Source organism: Solea solea, chromosome 14 (genome assembly GCF_958295425.1).
Source record: "Solea solea chromosome 14, fSolSol10.1, whole genome shotgun sequence".
Lineage (NCBI taxonomy): Eukaryota > Metazoa > Chordata > Actinopteri > Pleuronectiformes > Soleidae > Solea > Solea solea.
In genome coordinates, this window is record NC_081147.1 from 18,967,144 (window position 1) to 18,993,276 (window position 26,133).

The 26,133-nt window shown below is 40.3% G+C and overlaps 2 protein-coding genes across 2 annotated transcripts; one reads left to right on the forward strand and one right to left on the reverse strand.

The window, feature by feature from the left end:
• Window positions 1-284: 284 nt before the first annotated feature.
• Window positions 285-9,762, reverse strand: foxo4 (forkhead box O4). The gene is made up of 3 exons (XM_058649611.1): window positions 7,743-9,762; window positions 4,748-6,294; window positions 285-3,829 (listed from the first exon to the last, which is right to left on the reverse strand). The coding sequence occupies exons 1-2, from the start codon at window positions 8,181-8,183 to the stop codon at window positions 4,774-4,776; spliced, it is 1,962 nt and encodes a 653-aa protein (XP_058505594.1). The 5' UTR covers window positions 8,184-9,762; the 3' UTR covers window positions 285-3,829; window positions 4,748-4,773.
• Window positions 9,763-13,878: 4,116 nt separating this feature from the next.
• On the forward strand, window positions 13,879-24,446 carry ubl3b (ubiquitin-like 3b). The gene is made up of 6 exons (XM_058650299.1): window positions 13,879-14,037; window positions 14,585-14,698; window positions 19,148-19,256; window positions 20,128-20,214; window positions 21,923-22,000; window positions 22,881-24,446. Exons 2-6 carry the CDS (start codon window positions 14,672-14,674, stop codon window positions 22,931-22,933), a joined length of 354 nt encoding a protein of 117 aa, XP_058506282.1. The 5' UTR covers window positions 13,879-14,037; window positions 14,585-14,671; the 3' UTR covers window positions 22,934-24,446.
• Window positions 24,447-26,133: the final 1,687 nt, after the last annotated feature.

The window sequence follows — 26,133 nt, forward strand, 5'->3', positions numbered from 1 at the left end:
ATCACAAATACACAGCGGAGAAAATTACATTCAAACTATAAAGTCAAGTTGATATCTTTGAACAAGATTATACATATTTGTACTTTTAAATCTTATATCCATATTTCAAGTCTTAATCTGCAGCTCTTAATTTAAAGCACAGACAAAAAAGATTGCAGATAGTCCTTGGATTGAAATCGTGTTCTCGTTTCTAATATTCTTTAGTGTAGAATTGGTAGACAGCAGCGTCCTCTAGTGGCAGATCTGGAGCACTGCACACAAACAACACCAACAACTCAGACAAAGTGGGTTAAACTGTTTATTGAGTTTGTTTCTGATGTTCAGAACTGTCTGTCATCTCTGGCTCTGACTTTACAATGTGTCAAGAAAGAAGAAGACTGAAGAGGGGGGAGGGAGAAGAAGAAAAGAAAAACAAAAAATGTAACACATTTAATCAAAAAATATAAACATAATTGGCATATGCACAATTTAGGCCCACCCCACCCGTCCCTATGAAAAAAAAAAAGAAATAAACAGAGTAAACCCAGAACCAAAACACTAAAATACTGTATCAAAGGGGGGCAATTTTTAAAATTTTCAAAGCAAATATACAGGGACTAACTGCTACTTTAACAAAAAACAAATATGTAGATAGTTGTTATTACATAGAAGGGAAGATACAGGGGAAGTCATAATACCACATCTGCCCTTTTTTTCTTTTTTTAAAGGTGGTAACAGTAAACTAGACGCATTTAAGCCTGAAACAGCTGGTTTTCACAAACCAACCACGTTTACACGCTACACTGAGTCTGTCCTGTCAGTCTGTACGTAATATTTCCAACACCTGACCGTTAGTGAGGAACAAACAGTCGAGTAACGACCTAAAGTAAAAATTCAAATCATAAGAAAATCATGCAGTTTCAACAAGCTGGTCCATTGATTTGGGGGATTTTTTTTTAATATATAGATATTTAAATTAATTTTAAAAAAAAAATAGAAGAGGACTATTGCGTGCCAACTTCTGCCATCACACCAAATCAAGATCTTTGTTCTGAATACAGAAAATGCAAAGGCCCTGACTTGCACCCACTGTGTCACGGCCTTCTCCAGGATGTGTCAGAAATGACATCTAGCACCTTTAAAACAACAATAACAACAATAATAATAATAATATTAATAATGATAAGAGTAAAAGAGGGGGGGAAAAGAGAGCTTGCTTTATATAAACCAGAGGCTAACATATTCACATAGCTACAGTGAAATGATGAATATGAAGAATTTAACTGCTGGGATGTTCTGACATTATGAACAAATTCATTTACACACAAACAGAACATTCTAAAATGGGCAGGGGAAGGAGAAATCGCAGAATCACGTGTGTCCTGCTACAGATTAACATCATGCTATAGTGTTTTGAATGTTGGCAGTTATTAAAAACAGAAAAACATTGGACAGGCTGGTACTGATAGACACGACTGGAGAGATGTGACATGACATGATTCTATCTCTTTCTTCGTCTCCAGGGAAACAAAACATAAGATGTGGCGCATTTGTTTCCAGTCAGAGAAAATGTGTAGAAAAGAAAAGAAAAGAGACTTTTGTCATGTTTTCAGATCACATCTGTGCAGAGTCGTGTTTTCTTCCGAGTGGCCCTGAGAGGTAACGGTTGCATTAGTCTTGTTTTGAGATGAGAAGGCGGCACGGCGGAGGTTTGTTTATGATCGTGCCACACGACAGCACAGAGTTTTTGTTATTTAGAGAAAAGACAAAAGAAAAAAGGTTCACAATTAATGCAGGAAATGAAGCAGGTCATAGGGATTTGTTTTTTTTAGATATAAAAAAAGGGGGGTCTCGTGTTAACGCATCGTTCTAACTCAGATTTAATGTTTAAAGGCGACTCTTGCAAAGCTTATGTACATGGAGAGACTGTGTCGGGGCGAAGCGCTCCATAAATGCCATGCGAATGCAAATATTAGTGTTCCTTTGGTTATGTAAAAAAAACTCTACATGCATCTCATCCTGTACAAAAATAAAAAGTATAGAAAATTACCGTTAAAAATCATCTGCAAAAGTTTCCAAAAGAAAGAATCATCATTACTAATATATTTATATGTGTTAATATCTCATTTGTTACCTCTGACTAAATTGTATATTAAAACTATAATCAAATATATTCTTTCTTTTGTTGTTGTACGTCTCACACAGTGATTTTAATTTCTTGATAATTGACGTGTGAGAGGATAATCGTGACATGAAGCACCCACACCTTTGACAAAAAAATATCAGGGAAAATCTTAAATAGCAAAACCCTTCAAGGAGCCATTTGTTTGTTTTTTCTTTCAAATTTCCTTCAAGATTCCATTTTGTTCTCCTGATAGTAAATCTGCATAGCGTGACAACATGTACATATGCAATTTGTAAATTTTTTCCTCTTTTAAAAAATACATATTTCTTTCATAATGAAATGGTACAACCCTTAAAGTGGATGTATTCTCTAAGTTCGGGGTCCCTGTGTCCCAGGAAACCTAATAAGTGCCTTGAAAATGCACAGCAAAGAAAACAAAAAACAAGAAGAAAAATAAATCAGACCATTTGACATTGGAGGCATATTGCTGCGTAAGACAATGTAATAATACTTGGCCAACCAATCACTTGTTGGCAAATAAATTTACCCTTGAATGCCCCTTGTATGTCACAAATCACATTTCTTCATTCTTTTTTTTTTAGTTTAACTGCACGTCAGGGAGTGAAAAAAAAAAACAAAAAAAATTAAGAGGGGAAGAAAAACACCCTCAAACTCGAAATCTACCAAAACACACTGGATTGAAAAATGCCAAACTGCAAATACATCCCCTCCTAACTGCCAAACCACCAAATTAGATCTAGATGATAAAAACAACAATGTTCTTCAACAGCAATATATATATGTATATATTTATTTATATATATATATATAAAAAAATGTTGTAAAATGTTATGATAGTTTAATATAGTGTATATCACTATGAGAGGTATAACACAAATAACTGTTATTAGGACTGTCCAAGTTCAGATGAGTGAAATGTTTCGCTGTTTGTCTTTTTTTCTTTTTATTTAAACCACAGTTAAGTGTCTAGTTTCTTTAACTAAAAAAAAAAACAATCAGTCTTTAAACTAACGTTTGAACTTTGTTTTCTCTAAAGGGAGTCCGAAGATGTGTCGCCAATGTTCACGCAAACATTTTACATCTAGAGTCGTCCAGTCTTTTTTTTTTTTTTTGTTAAATCTTTTTTCACCTCATCACAACACAGTTGCACGTCCTCAGAGTTCTTATTTCGTTTTCCTCTGGAGGAGAGGAGCTGGTGCAGCAGAGTCACGTCAGACGACGATCAAACAGCATTTTGGTCTGGCAATTCGTGCGAAAGCGCTGATGGGGAAACTGGCCATTTCTCCACACACTCTCAGTCCGCCAAGTCTTCAGAACCAGTGGGGGGTACCATATCGGCCCTAAAGCTATCGTGGTGAAACATAACTGTACCATAAACTCCCTGCAGTGGGAAGCTCATGATTTTTTTTTATAACTCTTAAAAGCATTTTTTTTTTCACACGTCTCAAAACAATGATCAGTAAGGATTCAAAAGGTAAAAATGGCTAGCAGCCAAACTGTTGTTACAAAAAAACAGAAAGAAAGGAGAATGTGTGCATAAGTAGCTGCATCTCCTCCCTGTCCTCTGCATGTGTTGGCACATGACGTGAGTGAGGTCTGGTTTTAAAATCCAAGTGGAAGTGTCGCGTCTGTCAGCCACCAGGGAGGAGGGATGCACCGGTCGTTTAGTCGTATGGTGAGCTCTTCTTCAGTGGAGATCACTTCCTGCAGGAGAAGACAACTGAACGGTCACTGGTGACAGGCGTCATCAAGTCAAGTTTAACTAGCCTGTGTGATTTCACGTTTTGGCAAGGACGGGCTAGAGATTGGCTTTAGCATACATCCAAGATGGCAGACCACCGAAAAGCAGCTGTCTTTGTATTTGTCTGTGTCTCAGCGTGAGTGAGACGAGACGAGATCTGCTGAACTTGTTTCTGTACATGATGTGACACCTACTGCACGTCTGTCTGTCCGTCCTGGCAGAGGACAGACAAGTGAGATTTTTCTCACTCGATGCAAGGGTCTAAGGGTCTAAGGACAGAGGGTGTCACTTGCTGTACAGACTACAGTCTTCGAGGCAGATTGTGTGTGTGATGTTGGGCATTTTCCATCTACATGCACAGGTCACGTCTCTTAAAAGTGGGAGGCGACTGATTTAGGGCAGTGAATCCCAGATTGTGGGCTGTGAGAGGCCATAAAAAATTTGAAAATTCACAATTAACTTTTAAATGTTGTTTTGCAAATTGTTACATACGTGTGGACAGATCATTATGGACAATTTATGGAGCGGTTTTGTTTTGTACCCTAGATATGTGGAGCCCTGAGGTTTTAAAGGTCCAATGTCTAACATTTAGGAGGGTTTATTGGCAGAAATAAGTATGTTTGTACACTCGCTCGAAAATGAAAAATGTGCCTCTTATATCTACTTCAGTCAACGGCCTTGTTTTGTGCAAACGCAGTGTGAAGGCCAGTATAGTTCCCTGCCACACTTGAGAAAGGGAGGGGCGGAGTCTAACCGTTAGATGTTAGATAATTCTAATAGTCTGTACCTTTAAGAAATAAATAATACACATTTAATTATAGTCTTGTGTGTTCATCAGTGTTGTGATTTTAAGGATTTGCTGAGAGTAATCGTCGGTGTACCTGGCTTCTTGTGGTCAGCTGAAGAATTAGCTGGGGACCCAGTTGTGAGCGGAGCCTTGTGTGGTGGCCGGGCCTGCATAGCTTTGGGTACCAGGCAATATGGGGTCAAAGTTGAAGTCAAGGCCATCTCCGTCCATGAGGTCACTGTTGATGATGTAGTCCACGTCACAATCCAGGTTTTCCGTGAACATCTCTATGTCCAAATCTGTGGGCAGTCGGTCCTGACCGGTGGGGAGGAAGGATGGAGCTCCAAAGTGACCCATCACCTGCGGACCCACGCCGTGCCCTCCATGAAGAGAGCCCAGTGCTGGCATCGTGGCATGCTGGGCTTTAAGCACCGAGAGCTGTGATGGGTCCTGAGACATACCTGAGAGGATCATCCCCAGCCCCATGTGAGAGTGATGCTGTTGTTGTTGTTGTTGTTGTTGTTGTTGTTGTTGTTGTTGTTGTTGTTGTGGTGAGTGCTGGTGCAAGTGGTGCTGCTGCTGTGGCTGCATCTGAGTCTGCAGAGCCATGGGGGCCACTGTGTTTGGCTCTAGCCCTTTACCTAAGAGCAGCTGATTGGGTTTGGACCTCACACCCACCACAGATGAACCCAAACCCATCAGGCCTACCCTTCCGGGACTGGGCATGATGGGATCCACCTGGGTCATCAGGACATCGCTCGGAGGAGGGGAGTCAGAGGTGAGCAGTGCCTCCAGACTGGAGGGCACATGGCTGCTGTAGTGACCGCTCCCGCGAGAGCCAGAGCCGGACATGGGGTTGAAGAGGGAGTTGCTGAAGGTGGATGGCTCTTTGCTGCTAGGTCCACACTGGGAGATGGAAGCCTGGGTCTGGGTTTGGTTGTGGGTGGGGGCCTGCGGAAGGTTAGACGACTGCAGCTGATGGAAGGAGGAGAAGCTGGATCCTCGGGGCAGCAGTGTGGAGGCGGACGGCAGTGGAGTGGGAGGTGCTGGTGGGGCTGTGCTGGGACTGGCCCCTCCCTGCATCAACGTGAGGCCGTCGATCAGATCCAGTTCCTCCATGAGGGTTTCAGTGAGTGTGGGGGTCAAGCTCCTGGCAGGGTATCTTCCAAGCAGCCCATCCTCGGGCAGGCTGTCGTCATCCTCCTGTCCAGGGGCAATGGGGGACAGACGTCCACTCAGGGTGCTGGCATTAGAGCTTGTGCGTGGACGGAAAGTGGTCCACATGTCAGTGTCGTCCAGGCTGCCACGAGATGATGGGCTACTGCTGTTGACCCCCCATTTGGGAAACTGCTGGGACGAATTCGGGCTGTCTGCACCCGCTGAGCCCGTGCTCCCGTCACCTTGCAGTGTCCCTCCGGCACTGGCGAGGCCGGCCGCTCCCGCCTGCTTCTTTGTCTGCTTGGCCCTCATGCGGCTCTTCAGCAGTTTACTGCTGTTGTCCATGGAGGCGGCTCGACGACGAGGAGCTTTCCCAGTCTTCCCTCCTTCTGGGTTGAGCATCCACCAGGAGCTCTTTCCTGTCGACTCATTGTGTACCCTCAGGAACTTGTTGTGGAGTGATAGATTGTGGCGGATGGAATTCTGAGATCAAGGTGAAGAACAAGAACAAAAGCTTAATCACTACTTCATAAAAAAAACAGTCAAAGTTCACGTAAGTTCACGAGTATTTCTCTCCTCTAATATTCCAATTTTTCACTCCTTCATTCTACATCCTGAAATTAGAATGATATAAATTTGATTAAAAACATCAAGCACTTTAAGATTTCTTTGTTGTAGTGCGTCAGATTACTTAATATAGGAGTCTCACTTGTACTTTTTGGGCTTTCTTTTAAGATTAAAATGACAATTCTGGGTAATGACTGTCCTATTTTATTTCCTTGTTTTATTATTTAATGAGAGTAGTCGACCTAACCCTAAGCAAACTGTGAAAATGGCTTGCGAATATTAACAGATGTGTTTCAAGAGGTTACGAGCTAACAAAAGGTTTCCATGACCTCTCAATCGTATGGATATTCTTCAATTTATTGTAAAACTTTTTTTCTACTCAACTTCTGTTACTTCTCGCCTGTTCCTCAGGTGTTTCTGGATCTGTGACTGTAAAGTCACTTTCTGTTATAACACCCACAGTTAAATTTACTATTATATGTCCTAATGTTGCTACTATAAATCATGTAACTGTCTTATAACAATACACTCACCGGCCACTTCTTTTAGGTACACCTGCTCTACTGCTTGTTAGTGTAAATAGCTAATTAGCCAATCACATGGCAGCAACTCTGTTTATTTTAAGCACATAGACATGGTCTAGACGAACTTCTGAACCGACTTTGAACATGGCCTGGTTGCTGGTGCCAGACAAGCTGGTCTCAGTATTTCAGAAACTACTGATGTGGGATTTTCATTCACAGCCATCTCTGAAATTCATAGTGAATGGTCTGAAAATGTGAAAATATCCAGTGATCAGCACTTCTTTGGGTGAAAATGTCTTGTTGATGTCAGAGGTCAGAGAAGAATCAAAGTGACTCAAATAATACTTCGCTACGAACACAGCACATCAAACCGTGACTGCAGAGCTGTCACTTTATTAGGTACACTTTAAATATATAGATTTTATTCCCCTTTATTCACTTTCAGGTCTGTGTTTCTATGACGTAACATGAATTGTAAAACTGTAAATCAATGACTTATGGCTCTTAAAGCGTCTACACCAGGGGTCACCAACCTTTTTGAGACCGAGAGCTACCTGAAGGGTAGAGAATAATATGGAGGGCTACCATATTAACATTTTATGCAGTTTACCATTTAAATGATGAATATTAGTTATAGCATTAACTATAACTAGTTAATGCCTTATCCTAACCACCATTCAAACCTTAGACCTAAACATAACCAGTTCCTCAGAGATGATTATCTGCCTCATTTGGACCAGTTTTTTGGTCTCCATGAGGACTTCTGGTCCCGACAAGGTGAGTGTTTATGCCTGATAATGTTCTTAAGAGTTAAGTACACACACACACACACACACTCACCTTCCAGCCTGCTGAGCTGTTGCTGTCCCCTTTGTCTCTGAAGTAAGGCACTGTCTTCACCATCCACTCGTAGATCTGTGCCAGGGTCAGCCTCTTCTCAGGTGAGTCCTCGATGGCCTGGCAGATCAGATCCGCGTAGCTCTGGTTCCCCCACGCGTTGCGCCGGGACGAGCCTTTCCTTGGTGTCGCGCCGGCTCCGCCTACACCGGCCACGACTCCGCCCTCGGCCGCCGCCGCCGCCTTCTCGGGCTCGGACGTGATTTGCTGTGGCTCGGGCTTGTCCTCGTCGGCGGGCGGTGTACCGGCGGCGGACTCGGCGCCATCCGCGCCCTCCGCTTTGACAGTGGAGATGTCTGGTCTGGGCAGCGGCCACGTGCAGGAGCGGGGTCTGCTCTGTGGCTCAAAATCTGGGTCAATCGGGGGCACCGATGACTCCTCCATGACTGTCCGCTGGATTTACACTCAAACACAAAGACGGCAGCCACTTACAACATCCACCTTTAAAAATTAAAGTTAACTTTGAGTGGATGATGCTTCAAAAAAACAAAACAAACAAACAAAAACTTGCTGACACAAAACAAGATGCTTCACCCACTGAGGGGCCTAAAGTAGAGACGTAATAATCTGGACACACCAACAGCCTCGGGTAATCCTCAGATTGGAGATTAGGGAACCCAAATAATCTCCTTAATAGTAACTATCATAAAGCTTCCGATTTATATAGAATGAATGAGGACTGAGATGTCTCTTTGTTTGAATGGAAATAAAAAAAACAAAAGTGACTGTAGAGTGGCAGCGAGCAGCAAAACATCTGGATCTGCACAGTCTGGGTTAATCAAGGAACCAAGGATTTGAATATAAAATATTACAAATGCTATCCATAAACAAAATGTCTAAATATTTGTCAATTATGACTGCCACTAACAATTATCATAACACATTAATCAGATATTTTCTTGATTATTCGATCTTGATATCTATAAAATATCAATACATTTTCCAAATCTCTAAATTGTCAGTGGGAAAATGATGCAAAAGTGCATTACAAGGAGTCAATGGGTAACAATTTACAATAAAAACATTACAATGAGTTTTGTACCTGATGTATCAAATTAGGTATATGTTAAAATGTTAAAATTCGGGAGATTTTTTTTATACTGTAAAGTGTACAAACAGGGATTAAGCCCGCCTCTCCGTCTCCACTAGTAAACAACGTGGTGTCTGAGCGTCTCCAAAAAAACCACAAACAAACTTTAAATTAAATTAACATAAAATAAAACCAAAATGACCCCCCAAAACAGTCAAAAGCCAGTCCGGTGAGTGAAAGAGTAAAAAACGCCAGATTATCCGAACATCCACTGTCTTTTAAGTTTAAAAAAACAGCTGTGGCCTTTAATTAAATCCACAAAACAACCGCAGAGATTCGAGAAAGGCGGACGACGGTGATGGTTTTAGTCGTGATGAGTGAGTACAAATGTGAAGACGGCGGAGAGGAGGTGAGTAAAGTCCGTGCTTTAGGTCTGACCGTTCCGCCGCCACATTGCGGGCAGGCGCATGTAACCATCTGCCATGTTTCTCCACACTCCTGCCGCGGCACACGATGCTCGCACAAAACTCCTCCTTCGACCGCGGCCCGCAGCTCGGCCGATCTTCGCCCGATGTGTCGGTAAAGCAAACGAACAACCACGAAGCGTGTCCCCGGCTGATGGGTGAAGCTGGGTGTCCTCCGAGCTCCGGATGAAGCTCCCCACTTCACTCGCCGCACTTTGAAAAACGCACGACAGCAACGTTAGCTGGTTAAGCTGCTGCTACTCCAGAGTTTACAATCCGTGGAAAAGTCCGCGAAAACCGTCACACAACTCCCTTCAAGTTTCCGCTTCAGGTCAGCGGTGAGTTCGGCGGGGGTTCCTGTCGTCGTTACGGCCTGAATATTCACTCATTCGCAGTCTTTTTGACTTGTTTTGTTTTGTTTTGTTTTGACTCGAGGCGAAGACTCCCTTCTGACGTCTGTTTACCACTGTCAGGCATCGCGTACTGCGCAGGCGTCGAGGGGAGTTCTGGGAAACCGAGTCATTCGGGTGACAGCGCACAGACGTAAACAGCAACTTTAGAGGGGCAACATGTACCGGTGTAGTGGAACATGATGTCATCGTTTTTAAAAGTGTACTAAGCGCCAAGTACATGTAGGATATTTAAAGTAGCCTGTTAACGGCCTGTGCTGTAATTAGAATCAGACTACACTTCATTCACACCGTTCTGGCCCCAGGATGCAGTGACTGAAGGGGTAACTTTTTCATTAAATAATGTTTTTTTTCCTTTCAGCCTCTTGACCCTATTTGTTTCACTTTTCCCCACCACATATTCAACCACATGATAGCCTTAGAAAATCACAACAAATTACCGTTTTTATCTAAAAAAAAAAGGGGGGGGGGGTGATTTATCAAATAACAAATGTATAGAATTATGTTGTTATGTATGTCTTGGTAATGGCTGGTTTATTTATTAAAACATTAGTGTCGCAATAGTGTGCCATCTTCAAAAGAACATAAATGTAGCACAGGAATAAATATTTGTCTGTTTTCAGGAATGACACCCAGTCAAAATCAGCAGGGGGACTTTCCATTTCTCCTATTTCTGTAGCTCAGTTTCAGCACTTTGAAACATTGCAGTCCTATAGTTAATAATGTCTAATATGTTGTTCTGAATAGTTAGATGCATATTTGACTTAAATACAGGGGCAGAAAATACAACGGAGGGGATTAAGGTCCCTGGTCCAGACAGGTGGTCCCTGGCTCATTCAAAATAACTATAAAACACTGTAAAGATGCTTCCTTTTTCACAACAGCAAAATTATAGTAACATTTAGGAAGATTTAATGGCAGAAATTGAAAATACTACACATAAGTATGTTTGTATACAATCACTGGCCACTTCTTTAGGGATTTTTGTAGCCATTGAATAAGCATTTTATATGTATTGTAGTATGCTTTACTGAGGACACGGCATAGTTTAAGTTGGTTTTCCACTACAAAAGAAGAACCTTCTCAACATGGGCTGAGTCATCACTGCACGGCTGCATGAAACGGTACTATGCTAGTATAAACGCAACTTAACTGTGCTGTGCCGAGGCGAGGCGAGCCAGTGGAAACACACCATATGTCTATCCTGGCCTCATGCATTTCATGTAGGCCAAGCCAGGATTAGGGTACAATACAGTTCGGTCAAGTCAGGCTTGATACTCAAAAAGTCTGTATCACTTGCACAAAATAAACTAGGTTATGTGCATTTGGAGAAAAAAAATCAAGCTCTATCTAACATACAAACAAGCCTGAATGTATTATTAGATGTCAAATTCTCAAACAGTCTCAAACTAATATTCACATGCAGATATAATAAAAATGTTCACTGACTAGCACATTTAATCTGTAAATAAATATATAATTATTTTAGTATTTGAACATCAAACTCACCTAATATTTCAGTCTCTTTAAACACTTTTTTGATTGTGTATTAAATGGACTTGAATTTGAATTAAAGTGACCTGAACATGTTTCATTAACGTACAGCTGCAGCTGCGTTGAGTGTAGTGTGATCCTCTTCACGCTATTTCCTCGTGATTGCCTCCTTGGTTGCCGTTAATAGAACTTCAACAAGATATGTGTCCTCATGCTGCATTTTTCTTATGTCAGATTGTCTAAATATAGCATGTCCACATGGCTTGGGTAATTCCTGACCTGTAATATCACTGCCAACTCTATACATCATCTCACTTTTTAAGTCTGCCTTGAAACAAGTAGCCACAGTCACCCAACACTGACACATGTTGTGCTGTAATCACCAATTTTGTTGGACATTAAAATGCCTTTCCTCATGCCCCTTCACTTTAAGTAGTAGTAGTAGTAGTTGTTATGCTTTTTTATTCAGTCACACAACATTGGTGCACACAGTAGTGACCAAATATGCACAGACAGAAAAGTGTTGGCCCTTCATCATGCTCCCCTTCTGAAGAAGAAAAAGTAAATATACATCAAGGACAACATAGTAACATAATCATGTGATGGGAATAAAATGCACTGTCCTCATTCCTCACAAAAATCTAGTCACAAGTTTATTTGCAGCTGATGTGAGACATCAGTCATCTGGTTTAGACAAATATTATGTCGGCCTGCTTATCTCCCAAACTGTCTTTTATTTCACCACATTTCTAATCACTCTCCCGAATACCAGTGATTCAGAGCTGACAGTGATTTGTCTTTTAATGGCCGACTTTTGGTTGACAGGAACCTGATGCAAAACAGCAAAACTAAATGGGCAACAGATTTTTTTTTAATAGTCAAAAGCCCATGACACAATCACATGCTGTAAATCATTTATTAGGTGTTTATATGAAGCTCCAAAAGAAAGCGACATGTCTGTCTCTAAAGTGAAACCTTGTGTTGTGTCTCATTAGCTGAGTCATTACTGAGAAGAGACTGGCTTCCTGTTTAAAATGCTGAGGTGGCTCCAGCTGTCTGACAGCCAGGTGTAGCCACAGTTTTCTTTGATGACTAACATGGTGTGGCACAGTGTACGCGTTCAACATCAGGGACCAGAAAGCATGTGCAGTCTGCAGGTGGACCCACCACAGTGCTGTTACCACAGCTGTCTTCTTTGTGTAGATAACTGTTCTTAGTACTGGGCCTTACACTCGTATCCCAAAAACAGGATCAAGTTTAGGCTCAAGTAAGTTTTTTTGCCCCAGGAACAGAGTTGGAAAAAGCTTTTCAGTTGGATTTCAGCCTGTACTTATTCTCTCCCTCCTTTTAACCAACTGGTCCTCTGTTAGTATTGCACAAGCCAAAATGTGATAACCTGGTTGAGCAGGAAATTTCAGCTTTAAAGCTTAAATGCTTCACTGTATTGAGACTTTTAGGTGCTTTGTCTAACCATTGTTTGCCAATCTGTTAATTAAATCAATTCCCTGCACACTTTTTGTTTACTCAGATTACTTAGTACAAATATAAATAAATAATAAATAAAAGCACCCATTCTACAGTGTTCATGGCCTTGGTTGTTGATATTATTCTCACACAACCACAACATATCACAATATTAAACATTAAACTGGTAGTTAACAGTATAGCTTCATTTTTTTTTCCTAAAGGATCATTAAATAAATCTGAGGGGTTATTAGATGATTAATGATGGTTGGAAGGAAGAATACAAGTCGGGCCTCAAACTGAAAACCAGTGAAGTAAAGTGTAAACATCTCAAAGAAGGGGCCAAGAGCCAAAATAGAATGGAATCATTGATTTAGTTTAAAAAAAAAATCAGATTAGTACATGCTAATTCATAATATGCAAAGTTGGTCTATTGTCAGATAAACGTGGTGGAGTAAAAATGTATATTTCCAACTGAAATGTTGTATGTGTAGCCTCACATGAACAGAGGTTCCTCAAAATTTGTACTTACTTGAGGAAGTGGATGTTCAATTCTCTATTACAGGACATACAGTGTCTGATTATATAGTTTCCTTTTTATTGCATTTGAGTATTTATATGTTGTTTTTAGTACAGAAGAATTGGTTCACAGTAGTTTTTTTATGTCTCTTATATGGAGGCCCGTTAGTGACACTTGAAAAATTAAAATATATATAAGTAAGCCATAACAATAACATACTAAGTCATAATAATGAGATACTATCTTATAATCATGAGATAATAACTCGTAATAATGATGTACTATCTCATAATTATGACATGCTAAGTAGTAATAATGAGATACTAAGTCATAATTTTGAAATAGTATCACATTATTATGACATAGCATCTCATAATTATGGGATATTATCTCAAAACTTAGTATCTCATAGTTATGACTCAATATCTCGTAATAATAAGATAGTATCTCATTATTAAGAGATAGTATCTCATTATTATGACTTAATATTTCATAATTATGACTTGGGTATGCATTATTTTCTTCTCTGTGTGGCAGAATGGGCGTCATAGGTTTCTAAAATAATTGTCAATATCTTTATATCAGGAAATATTTGCTATAGCCAAACAGAAGGAAGGTCTGTTTGTACCGGCCATGATGCCGCAGAGCTGCTTGTTCTGGACCTCAACTTCCAGAAGCCTTTGCGGTTGTCCTCAGTGTTTACAACCAGCTGACATCCGGCGTCTTCCCGTCCATTAGCCACTGATACCCATTTCAACGATATCCGTCTACACTCGATATTTTCTCTTCGAAAATCGCCCCCCCTGATTCGTCAACTAAACTGAATGCGAAATCCCATCATATCCATCCGATGCAGGTGAGACTAAAGAGACTAAAATCACGTTTAGCCTGATAGTCTACAGCAAGTCATCGATGGCAGGGTCGACATAAGCTAACGTAGCAAATAGTACTAGCGTTAGCATTATCCTGGTAGCACAGCTTGGTTTCGACATCAGACGAAACGAAACTCGGTGTTAGGCGGTGTATTTAGGGGAAGTGGGTTTATAATTGTTTCACAACAATAGCAGCTCTGTGACCACTTAACTGCGAGTGTACAGTTGGGATTGTATTTAACCTATGTAAGTGGTGCTAGTCCAGCAGCTTCACTAGCGTTTAGCTAATTGTCAACCTGCAAATGCTTATGCTGCTATGCTCCGTTAATTCTTTATTTAACTACGACAGAGTGCACTTATTTGTCTGCTTCCCTCGCAGCTTCGGGAAATCAAATGCATGTTTTGCGATAGATCGATAACAGTGCAGACTGCAGACTCGTGTCAAGCCGGTGGATCGGGGGTGATGTGCGGTGCCGTTGCGGTGCCAGGCTGTGGGAAACAGATTCACAGTGTCTCTGTTGTTTGTGCCAGGGCTCTGGCCCCGTCTCCAGCAGCTGAACTACACCAGTCCTGTTCTGTTCTGCTCTCCACATCCACGACCTTCCTCCTCCCTGAGCCATGACCAACCAGAGGGATCTTGATATGGTGAGTTAGGGTCTGTCACCTTTTAAGAAACTATTTACTGATGACACTGACAACACAGATCCAAGGAGTTTGTCACACTGCATTCATACTGAATCTATTGTTAATATTATTCATCGATGTTTCATCAAGTTAAAGGTCCGGTATCTAACATTTATTGGCAGAAATTCATTGCTTCATTGCTTCAAACTTAAAATAGTTTGGTTGTCATAGCCATAAGCCATGTTTCCATTGAGTGGAACGGTACGGTACACATTTTTTTATGTTTTCATTAGGAATAGTACCATAATAACTGGTCCCAACCGTCCCATTTTTTGGTACCCTTCCCTTCAGGTACCAGAGTTATGGTATGGGTGGAGCTGATTAGGCGACAGAAAAGTGGCATTCTCTTGAGACAGGTGTTCAGAAGCTGCTACGTTGTTGTCCGTTGTGTTGTTGTCTGTTGTGTCGTGTTCGATGACGCCACACCGGTACAGTGTCACACTACGGATCTCACTGACGCAGCCATCGGGCCCAGCGCACACCCCACCTACCAAGTAAAGGTACTGTTCTCAATTTAAACAAGTCTGACTGAGGACTTAACCATTCCAAACCAAACTGTACCATGATGGAAACACGGCTACAGATTAAGCCTTGTGCGTCATAGACCTGTTTAATTTAAACACCACCTCTGGCAAACCATGTTCAATAACTGCAGTGCACTACAGGAAGTGCTGGGGGAAGTAGATATGTCAATTGCTTTCTGAATCAACGAAGAAAAATGTATCGGGGGATGGGGTTTTTGTCACAATGACGGCCTCACTTCATGTTATCCCATGTTAGCATGCATGTTATTACACGGCTTAGAAGCATGACTGGTACCTGGTGCTTTTTTAGCACCTGCTTTGGTGAGGTTTGGTGAGGCAGTGAGTGTCATCCCTGGAAGAACTGTAGTTGAAAAGATTTTAAATCCTCAAAATGTGTTAATCTCTAACGTTAAGCAAGGAAATTGAAATAAAAGTTCAATATTTAATGGAGGAGTCTGGTGTATTAAGTGACAGCACTGCCAAAATCAGTCTATAACACCTAACAATGGTCTTTTAAACAGAAACCCAATCAACCAATTATAGCCAAATATTCAACCAACCTGTGTAATAAGTCACGTTTGCTAATGATTCAAGTGCAGTGAATTACAGGAGTAGTTATCTTCCCTATTTTCTGTTCATGTAAATAACGTTACTAGTGTTTATTCTAAATAAACAGAAATAATTGTGACTAATAGAAAAAATAATCAGCTGATTAAAGAACTACGAAAATATTCATTAGTTGCAGCCCTACTGAACTGACAAACCAGCCAGAGCATGCGTTACAGGTTTTGATCGAAAAGCATTTTACAGAAACAAAGAAAAACAATCTTTTCTGGTATGCTTAGGTCACTTTAGTCCCCTGACATGCTTTGGGATAGGGAGGAGTGAACAAAGGAGTCCTCTGTTTGTTACATTACAGTCTCACCATTAGATGTCAGTAATACTTACACACTGGACATCAAAAATTTAAATTGTGTAACGTTTGGAGTTGGGGGACCATGGATTAGCCAAAGTCCACAAACACTTAGCTGGGACAGTGACTGCTGTTCCTGTGAACACCATCTGTCTAATCTCAGTTAAAACGTTGCCCTACTTTCCTTTCATGGTTTAGATGCCAATTGAATGTACCCTCTTACTAGGTTACCCCTCCACCCCACCTTAACCCACCCAACCACATGAATAGACAGTACTTGCATTCAGAAATGATAATGGAAGTCACAAAAAAGCTACAACTAATAAATATTTTAATAATGAATTGTTTTAATTGATTATTATTTATTATGATAAAAAATAATAATAGTTTTTGGCAATTTTATGGATTTATCAATGGGTTATGTTTGTAGTGGAGCAAATAAACCATTCTGTTTTAATATTTAATGAGCTGAAATGAAATAATTTGTTTAATTAGTAATCAATGATAATGTTGCTGTCCTATTATTAACTAAATGAAATAGCTGATATTCTTGCAAACATTTACAAAGATAAGCTACCATGTTTTTGGTTTTGTGTAATTATTATTTTGTCTGTTATTATCAGTTATCTAATATGGGAAATTAGATTAGTTTAATGTTATCTATAAAGTGAATTTATGTCTGTTAATCAGATGAAACCACACATTTTAGGATTGGGCAGACTGAGGTGGGTTTTATTTTTATAGAAGTATTTCCTTGAGTATATAATCTACACGTTATTCTTAATACCAGACAGTAAAGCCTCTTCCACACTATAATTAGGTGGTGTTCCTGGGATTTTTAAAACCAGGTGAAGCCACTAACAAGGCAATTAACACATTCCCATTGCTAGTGGTTGGTCTGTCTTGTGTTTTTTCACAGCAACTGTGTGTGGATTATGATGTTGTGAATGCAGTTGAAACAAAAAACAACAACAGCAGCTCCATAGTTTTACTTATGTCCCTCTTTGGTAGATTAGCAAAATGTTTTTGGTTTATATCACATATTGTATCTTTAAAAAAACAATACAAGGGTATGTTTGCCATCTGAATTATCCAGGACACCTATAGCAGGTGAAAACCCACAGCAAGACGGAGCATGGTTTAATAGATCATCCATCCTGACAGTTGGCAGCCAGGGTCATTCGTTTGACACTGGTTATGATTTTAGGAAACCTGACAAACATCATGCATGGATTAGCGTTTCATAGCTCTGTTAACCCTTAAGAAGTAAGTCACAGCAATGTTGGGATTTCAGTTTTGACCTCCAGTTGGAGAATGTTGAGGACCTGAGTGATACAGGGTGTTGCCATGTGCAACCGGGCAGATTCAACATTGTTTTTATTTTGCGCTGGATCAACGAGATTGGGTCAAAGCTTGTTAATGATGACACGTAACCCCACATTGAGGTTATTCAGTTCAGAGGGGGGAAGGGAAGGCAGAGGACCACCAGTGGAGGATTGTATTTGTAAACAGATCAGAGAGTGGGGTTGCCCCTCTCTGAACATTACACATCGCAGTTAAGTCTCTTTGTTCTCTCCTGTGATTTGTGAACCAAGGAAAGTTCATCTTTGACCTTTTTAAGAAGGTAAAATGTCAGAGAAAATTAATTTCATCTGCCAATTCTTACCCAGGTCTCACACCAGAAAGATTAAGTCTGTAGGGTTTGTTTTTGTTTAACTACCAAAGCAATTATTTTGAAGTAGTGACATAATCTATTAGAAGTGATGGATTAATGGATTAGATAGATGTACACTATTAACAAGGAGCAGTCAGAATTGATTATTCCAATTTTTTCAGTGATGTTTCGATCCTGATCGTGAGCTGAGCATACAAACACAAAACAAGCGGACAAATTAATATAATTTAATATAAATTGTCTAGAATCCATAAGGAGCATATCTTCACCTTTTATTCAAAAAGCCTTGGTTGTCACATTTTAATGTTCAGGGCATTGTTCTGAAATCACTTACTGAGTTCACTAAACACGGACGTGACCGCATGACACACTTATCAGCCCAATGTATGCTTCATAAAGGCCTCCAAGATTACCACGCATCTGACACGCACAGAGATCTAATTGCTATGCATTCTGTTTAATAGTGTTGAAGATATGACAAAGCCACAGGAGCTTAGATTGGCTCCATTTTCCGATTTTCATTACGTTTATTGTAAGTGAGCATTAAAGCAGCTGAAGACAAGATAGTCTTTTCTTTGCCGATAACTAACATTTAACTGTATTCACAATGTATTGTCACCAAAACCTTTAATGATCTCAGAGGAACAGCATATGTCCAGCTTTATATCAAGATACAGTACATCACCAACTTGATGTTGAGATATTATTTCTAAGTCATATTGCCCAGCCCTACCTTGAAGGTATGATAGAGAAGTAGCTCCTTTTTTTTGTGTGCAGTAGCCCAAAGGATCAAATATCTTGGAAACCCCGCTGTTTAAGACCCTCCCACACACTTCTGCACGGTCCCCTCAGGGCTACGCACTAGCCATGTAAATTTAATAATATAGCCCAGAGCTGTCTGGGACACCTGGGGTTATCGCATTAGGCCGACAGCCCGGAGAGGAGCTTGCAGTGCCCTGTAACTAAAGGGCCAGTGTTCTTCCCCCTCAGCCCCACCCATATCTGTTGTCATCTCTGGCAACAGGGGCTCACTTCAGTGTAAGCCCTCAGTGAAAGAAGTTGTCCAGGCAAATGGTGGAGAGCTGGCGTGGAAGAATCTAATTGGACTGGAATGCTCGTCTCTTCACAGCCTTCAGAAGGTCCCCCCATGTCTGAGAAGGTTAGAGGTTAAAGGTTGGAGGGATTCCACCACCACAAATGAAGATGAATTCTAGTGGAAATTTGTTGGAGGGTTTTTTTTGTCGGTTGATGCCACATTTTTATGGACCGAATTCAGCTGTTATTGTCTGTTGTTTCAGGTGCACCTCCGCCTTATCCTGGTCAGTGGGAAAACGCAAGACTTCACTTTCTCCCCGAACGACTCGGCCACAGACATCGCCAAACATGTATTTGAGAACTGGCCTGCAGGTATGCTTTTACTGAATTCAGTTTGTTGTATTTTTGTTCAGTTCACGCTCTCTTGTCAGTTTATTTGTTGACCCTAAATGGAACTACTGCAATCTAATTCAACAATCTTAAAACAATCACCCTGTGGTAACGGTTGTTTAGATGGCTTGCCCTGTGATTTTGAACGGGATGGACACTATTTTAAGAAAACACCTGTTAACATATAACACTGCAGGTCCATACCATACACATTATTACTTTCCTAAATGATCACAAACTGGATTTTATGTAATAACTTAAATTGACAACTGAAGTTTATTAAATTAACGTTAGTGTAATTTCTGTGGACGCATGCAGTTGCCTTACACAGTTTATCTCACCCACTATTATTGAAACATTTAATGTAAACCTTAAAACCTTAAACTATAATGTGAGTTAAATACCTTGGAAAGGGTAAATTGATTTTTCTTTTACTCTTATTTCATCACTGTTTCATTGTGTTTTGTTTCTATAGAACCATGAATGCTTACTTGAAAGCATTAAGAATCAAAAGAAATGTTATTATCAGTGTATATGGCTGCAAAAGAAATGTTATTAGCAGTGTATATGGCTGCACAGAAGTAATGCAATACCAGACTAGATTTCATTTGACTTTAAAAAGTGTCACCTTTGACATTTTATTTTTTATGTTATTTGTGAATTAGTATGTTCATCATTCCCAAACCCCTGTTTACATTTTGTAGTTGTCTCATTAATATTTGTCTTATTTCCACCATAAATAAACATGACATAATCACACAATTTTCCAGATCTGTGGGTAAATATGGCTGAAGGGAAACAGAAGTGTCTACATCTTCAGTGATGTTTTTGTTTTTCCTGCTTTTTCTGACAGGATGGGAGGAGGAGAGGGTGAGCAGCCCCAGCATACTGCGCCTCATCTTTCAGGGACGCTTCCTTCATGGCAATGTTACTCTGGGAGGTACGACACAAAGATAACTCACGAGCATAGGTTTCACTCACTGCAGCTTTTATCCACATTGTGACTGGATTTCGCTTCAGTTGCCATGTGATTTTAATTTTTGTCCTCGAATGACCAAAGTATTGAATTCCAATCACGAGTTTAACAACTTACTCACTTGCTCATTAAGGCCATGAGATGTGAGGTAAAGCTCTAGAACATTTCCAGTCAGTGGACCTTGTTCAAGGGGTTGTTTGTCAAACTGCTTTTCCTCTGAACTTTATGTTGAGTGATATATTGGTGAAATACTCTGAAACACTTGTGACTTATTTACTTCACATTTTCTATACTTTTAATTTTCCTCCCTTTATCAAGTCGGCTCCTGATGGGACTGTTTACACCTGCATTAGAATGTGTTTTCTGTGATCTAATAGCAATCAGATAGTGCTTCAGCTCATGCATTTACATCTGGTATTAACATGCTTCTCCGGTGTCAACTTCAAGATCTGATTGCTATCCTTTTACAGTCACTCCCATAATTCCATAGAAAAAATTCCAATCCCATTGAAATTTTCTGGCTATTACTGGGAATTTTCCACCCCTTTGCGCATCTACTCACTGCTCAAGCTTCCTAAACTTGAGGTAGACACAGTTTAACAAATGAGCAGCTCAGTCAAAACACAGCAGTGTAAACATCCTGTCTGATTTTCTTATTTTAATCCCATTAACCTTTTCAACTCATGGACTTTGCCCGGTACCTGGCTTACACTTGTGTGCCCTCAGGAACACGGATTTACCGGCAGCCAATCAGATAGGCTGATCCAGTGGTTTATCGCTATGTGAGTCAACTGTTGGCAGACAAAGCACTTTCTTTTTCCTCCTCTGAGGCTTCAGTCAATGAAATTCACACGGTGTGGTAAAAGTAAGGTGGAACAGGAAATTAAGAGGGTTTGGTCATAAACAGGTTTTTCAGTGGGTCAACAGCAGACGGTGTTATTCATCAAACACCTCACTCCTGTTTACCTTCATTGCTGTCCTCTGAGACATCCGTTCTGTCCGTCTGTGTGATCGTGTTTCTCAGGACGGATGTTAATATCAGGTCAAAACAGGTCATTTATATACAAACGTTTTTTTCTGGATCAATGTCAATCCCGCCTTGTTTCACTGAGAACCACTAATACACAAATAATTAAAAGGAAGTGCATTGTTGACAACGGTAGTCAAAACACAACATACATAACAGTAGAACTGGTTGAAGTGTCTTTAACTGCTCTCAGACACGTACTGTACACGTGAGCGCATGTAAAAACTGCAGCAGGCAAAATTTCAGTGAATCCATGGCGAGTGAATGGGTGAGTGCCCTGCATTTTGGATGATTAAGCCAAGAGCCACACCTTCACAGCCTGGACCCTCCGCTGATTTTCCTGCTGTTGTGAAAGCGACTTATCCAGACCATGTTGCGTTCGTCTTATTTGAACAGAAAACACCAGACTCCATTATCTGGAGTTGATGTCTGATCTGCATCAGATGCCAAATCTGAGTTCATTTCTAATGTGCAAAGATATTTAAATCTGATGTCCTTTGTATGAGATATATTTGGCCGAAGCCTTTGCTTTTCAATAACATGACTGTTTATCTGGAAATCTTTTTTGACATCATCTCATTCTCACAATATTAGCCACTGAAGGTTCTAACGGAGGTGAAACATGTGTGTGTTCTGTGTTTAAAGCCCTAAAGCTGCCACCGGGCAGGACGACTGTCATGCACTTGGTTGCCAGAGAGACTCTGCCAGAGCCCAACTCTCATGGTAAGCAACTTTCCTTTTTTTTTGTCTTTAGAAAACTGCAACCAGAATATGAGTTTCACTGAAGATGGCGAGCAGTGTTACTTTAAAAAAGTAACGGGTTTAGTAAACGATTTACCGCATTGTAAAAGTAACTAGTTACCAGGGAAAGTAAGTATTGTTACTTTTTCTCTTTTTTTTAATTTATCAAAGAATTTTAATGAAACCGTAAAACCAACTGTATGTTCAATTATTTATAATAAGACTGAATATTAAATATGTGCAATGAATGAAATGGACACTTAATAGAATAACTTATTAACAGAAGACAATGCGAGACAAGACATACGTTACTATTGATAAACATATACATTCTTACCATTTATTTCAATGAGGGAAAAGTAATGTCTGTCCTTCCAGTTTGAAAACGCTATCTTAGAATTTGCTGCTTGCGTCTCTTTGTTGTTTGTGTGTGCGTGTGTTTTTGTGTGAAAGCCCGCCCACCTCTGATTGGCTTACCAGGAAATGTTACTCTACCTTAGCCAATCATCATTACTTATGCCATTGTCCCGCCCCCCTCAACAAAGAAAAGAGAAGAAAAAACACTTTGCATCCCCTGCGTGGCTGAGAGAGCCCGGTTGAATGTAAACATTACAGTAACATGCCACATTTTATTGAAAAGAGTGAAACAGTAATTAGTTCGATTCCTCCGTTACTGAACAAAATAACGCAGTTTATTTTCCCCCCGGAGACTCCTAATGGTCCCTGAGACTTTACTTTGACCTTCGAGCCTTTGTTGCCATGTCTGCTAATGTCCGCCTTGTCCCACACGGCGCCCATACTTGTGTTTTCCTCTGCTTGTTTCTTTATTTCACCTAACGTCCCTGTTGTCCTGTGTTTGTAGGTCAAAGGAACAGAGAAAAAACCACAGAGAGCAACTGCTGTCTCCTCTTGTAAAGCAACAGAAACATCCCCACCTCCCCTCCCGTCATTCTACCCAGACCTCACTCATAACTGACACACACACACACACACACACACACACACACACATAAATATGCATACACTCGGCTCTCCCCTGCCCTGTCATCCTATCAGCTGTGGATGTGGAATAAGTCACAGAAGTCTGGTTGGGGGGGCATTATCCACTTTGGTTGAACTCATGTCCAATCTGAGGCATCTTCGTGCCAATATATTAACATCCCTCCAGAACTTTTACTTTATCTACAGAGTTTGCTGTTGTTGCCCATTTTTATTTTGACAGTCCAATAATACCTTTGCTGCTGGACACGTTTTAAATAGCGATCATAGTGAAAAAGACCCAGGAACTCGTCACTCTTCATGGACACAGATGTGGTCTAAAGGAGGTGTGGGCTTTAACCTTTCCCTACTAGTCACATGGATGTTCCCCCCCACGTCTTACTCATTGGTGTTAACCCTCTCATTGCACTTAACCTGGTTGTTTATTCAGAAGTGTTTATAGTGTCACCCTCTCTTTCCTCACATTTTCCTTTGATGAACAGACCTCAGTTCCCCCCACGTGGTAGAAAACGTGCCATCCTCCCCGTAGACCGTTTCTGCCTCTTAATTGAACCGTCTTTTATCGGCACTAATGGCATTCGTGCCATTACCTACGTCCTGTTTGGTCCTGGCAATGGACCAATGGAGATTTTACTTTTATCAGGAGGAGCCGCTTTAACACCTGAGGGATGTACAGGTCCATTGGGAACAGGAACAGGACTCCCAGTGAGGCTTGCAAAAAAAAAAAAAATGGAGGCAGAGGAGGATTTGCTTGTGTGCCATCTGGTGTCATGTTCACACTTGTGGCGGTGACTTAATTCATTAGACTGCCGACGTTCTTTCGTAACGGGATCCGACACGAAAGGCCACTTACACACAGACAGAAGATGACGGGGTGAACATGGGAGGTGGACGTGTGGTTGGAATGAAACCCTCCTCTATCGGACACTGAGAACAAGGTAGAGGGAGCGACGTCTCCCCCTCGGGTGAAAAGTAAAAAGGAATTTTTTTTTTTTGGTGGTGTTTCATTTGGATGCTGTCTTTACTTCTTGTTTGCCTTTTATTGTGGAATTCAGTAATATCATTAATATTGAAATTGAAAATATCAATTTTTATCTTGTGTATAGGTATTTGTTCAATTTTAGCGTGTGTGAGTGAATGAGAGTGTTGGTGAGCGAGTGATGCACGTGGCATACTGTGTGAAGTCGAGCGAGGGCATGTGGTCTTAAATAAAAGGTGGTGCACTGGGAGTGTTGATGGGCTGCGGTTTCTTCAGAAACAGTCGGAAACCTTTTGATTCCTTCCATTGAGTGTCCTTTGGTTTGTGTTTTTGTCAATCAATGTCACTGCTATGAAGTTTAGCTCAGTATGAATAAATGTAAAAACTTAAATGCAATGTGGTCTACATAAAAGCTTGTATTATAAATTAATAAATCTTTAAGTAAGGCAACATCTTTTGTTTCCTTTTTTAAGACTTTTAAAAATGCGATTTAAGACACAGATTATTTTCATCAATGTTTCCGTTATTATTTTTTGTTGTAACGTTCTCAAATGTTTTTTTGCTTTTTGTTCAGTTATATGTCAAAGATGGAGATTTTTAGATAACCATCACAGAAGACCAGAAAATAATAATTTTTGAAGCAGCTATAACCACAGAAATAAAGTAAATCAAGGTGCATTGTTGTAAAAAACAATTTAGTATAGCATTAAAAATCTGTGGCGTTCTAGTTAGAACACTTCAATTATTAAACAGACAACAAAAGCAACAGTTTTTGCAGTTAAATACAAAATAATCTGTGATCAGAAAAACTCAAAACTGAGAAACAAAACTTTACCAGCAGTAATAATGTGAATGTTTTTGTTTCAATCACTTTTGTCCAATAATATAATATATACTGTTAGTATTGAGTTTATATACAGTGGTAATTCTACTTTAATCAAAGAGAGTCTCATAATTTCTCATAGGATCAGTAAGAAATCTGTCTAAATGTGATACATGAAGATGTCCTCATGTTATTTCCAAGGACATGTATTTCATCCCTTTGCCTCTAGGTGGCAGTGTTTGCGCGTAAGCCCTAACATAAAGTGACAGTGTATCAGAATCTGTTATTATTTCCAAGTCGGTGTTAAAATACAGGAATGTACTTGAGTGTTTTTGTGCATTAGCACACACCAACAAAAAAATTAGAACAAAGATTAAAACACAACAAAGTAAGAAGCAATGACTGTACAATAATGCACCGACAAACAATACAGTATGTATTGTATACTGCATGTGTCAGTATGTAACACTATTCATACACAGAAAAAGATAAAGAGATAGAAGTGTGATTTGCCGATATAAAGTGCATTTAAAAGGCAAGAATGAGTTGATAACCAAGAGAAGAATTTGAGGATTAAAGAAAAAGCTGCAGTAAGCAATAACTTTTTCAGGCCTGATTTTGAATGAGCTGACAGTCTCAGGTGTCATCCTCAGGTGTTCAGGAAGTTTGTTCCACAAACAGGTGAGGAGCAGAATAATAACAATATGTTTGATTCTGCTTCTGGGAAACACACAGTAAACATAAAGTCCCTGAAGGAGACAGGATATCATGGTCAACCAAGGTGTTTTGCACATAATTGGATGTTTTTTTTCTATTCTCGATACAAGCGAGTCATTTCTAAACTAATTTCCATTAACTCACAGAGATAAAACTGTCCACGGTGTTGCTGTGTCCGGCTGATTTTCAGCACTCTTCCTCAGGAATCTGCTCCTGACATCCAGGTTTCCAGTTGACACTGGCAGTGAGTGCACTTTAGGAAAAGTGCAGTCAACCCACTTCTTTCTCACTTCCAACGTCGTTTTTTATGACCCTTCACAGTTTCCACTTGCCTTCATCTGAACTGTGTTTTTGCCACTGTGTGTTTTTACGGGTGAAGACTAAACACAATCAGAGGAGATTCAGTCAGAATCTGAATCACAATACTTGGGAAGAACTTTCTTAATTGCAGTCCCTCAGGTTTAGAGCAGCTGCTGCTTCTGCTGCAGTGAGATGAATTGCTGTCTGTGGTCGACATGACTCAAAGTGCGCGCGTGCAGTCAGTTTTTTTGAAATGGGCTTCTGTCCAACACACATACACTGTTGGTGTTTCAGCCT

Coding starts and splice junctions, on each gene's coding strand:
- foxo4 (XM_058649611.1), bottom strand. CDS start 8,183: ATGGAGGAGTCATCGGTGCCCCCGATTGACCCAGATTTTGAGCCACAG. Junction 6,295..7,742: donor ACAGCTCAGCAGGCTGGAAG/GTGAGTGTGTGT, acceptor CCTTGATCTCAG/AATTCCATCCGCCACAATCT.
- ubl3b (XM_058650299.1), top strand. CDS start 14,672: ATGACCAACCAGAGGGATCTTGATATG. Junction 19,257..20,127: donor ATTTGAGAACTGGCCTGCAG/GTATGCTTTTAC, acceptor TTTTTCTGACAG/GATGGGAGGAGGAGAGGGTG. Junction 20,215..21,922: donor TGGCAATGTTACTCTGGGAG/GTACGACACAAA, acceptor CTGTGTTTAAAG/CCCTAAAGCTGCCACCGGGC.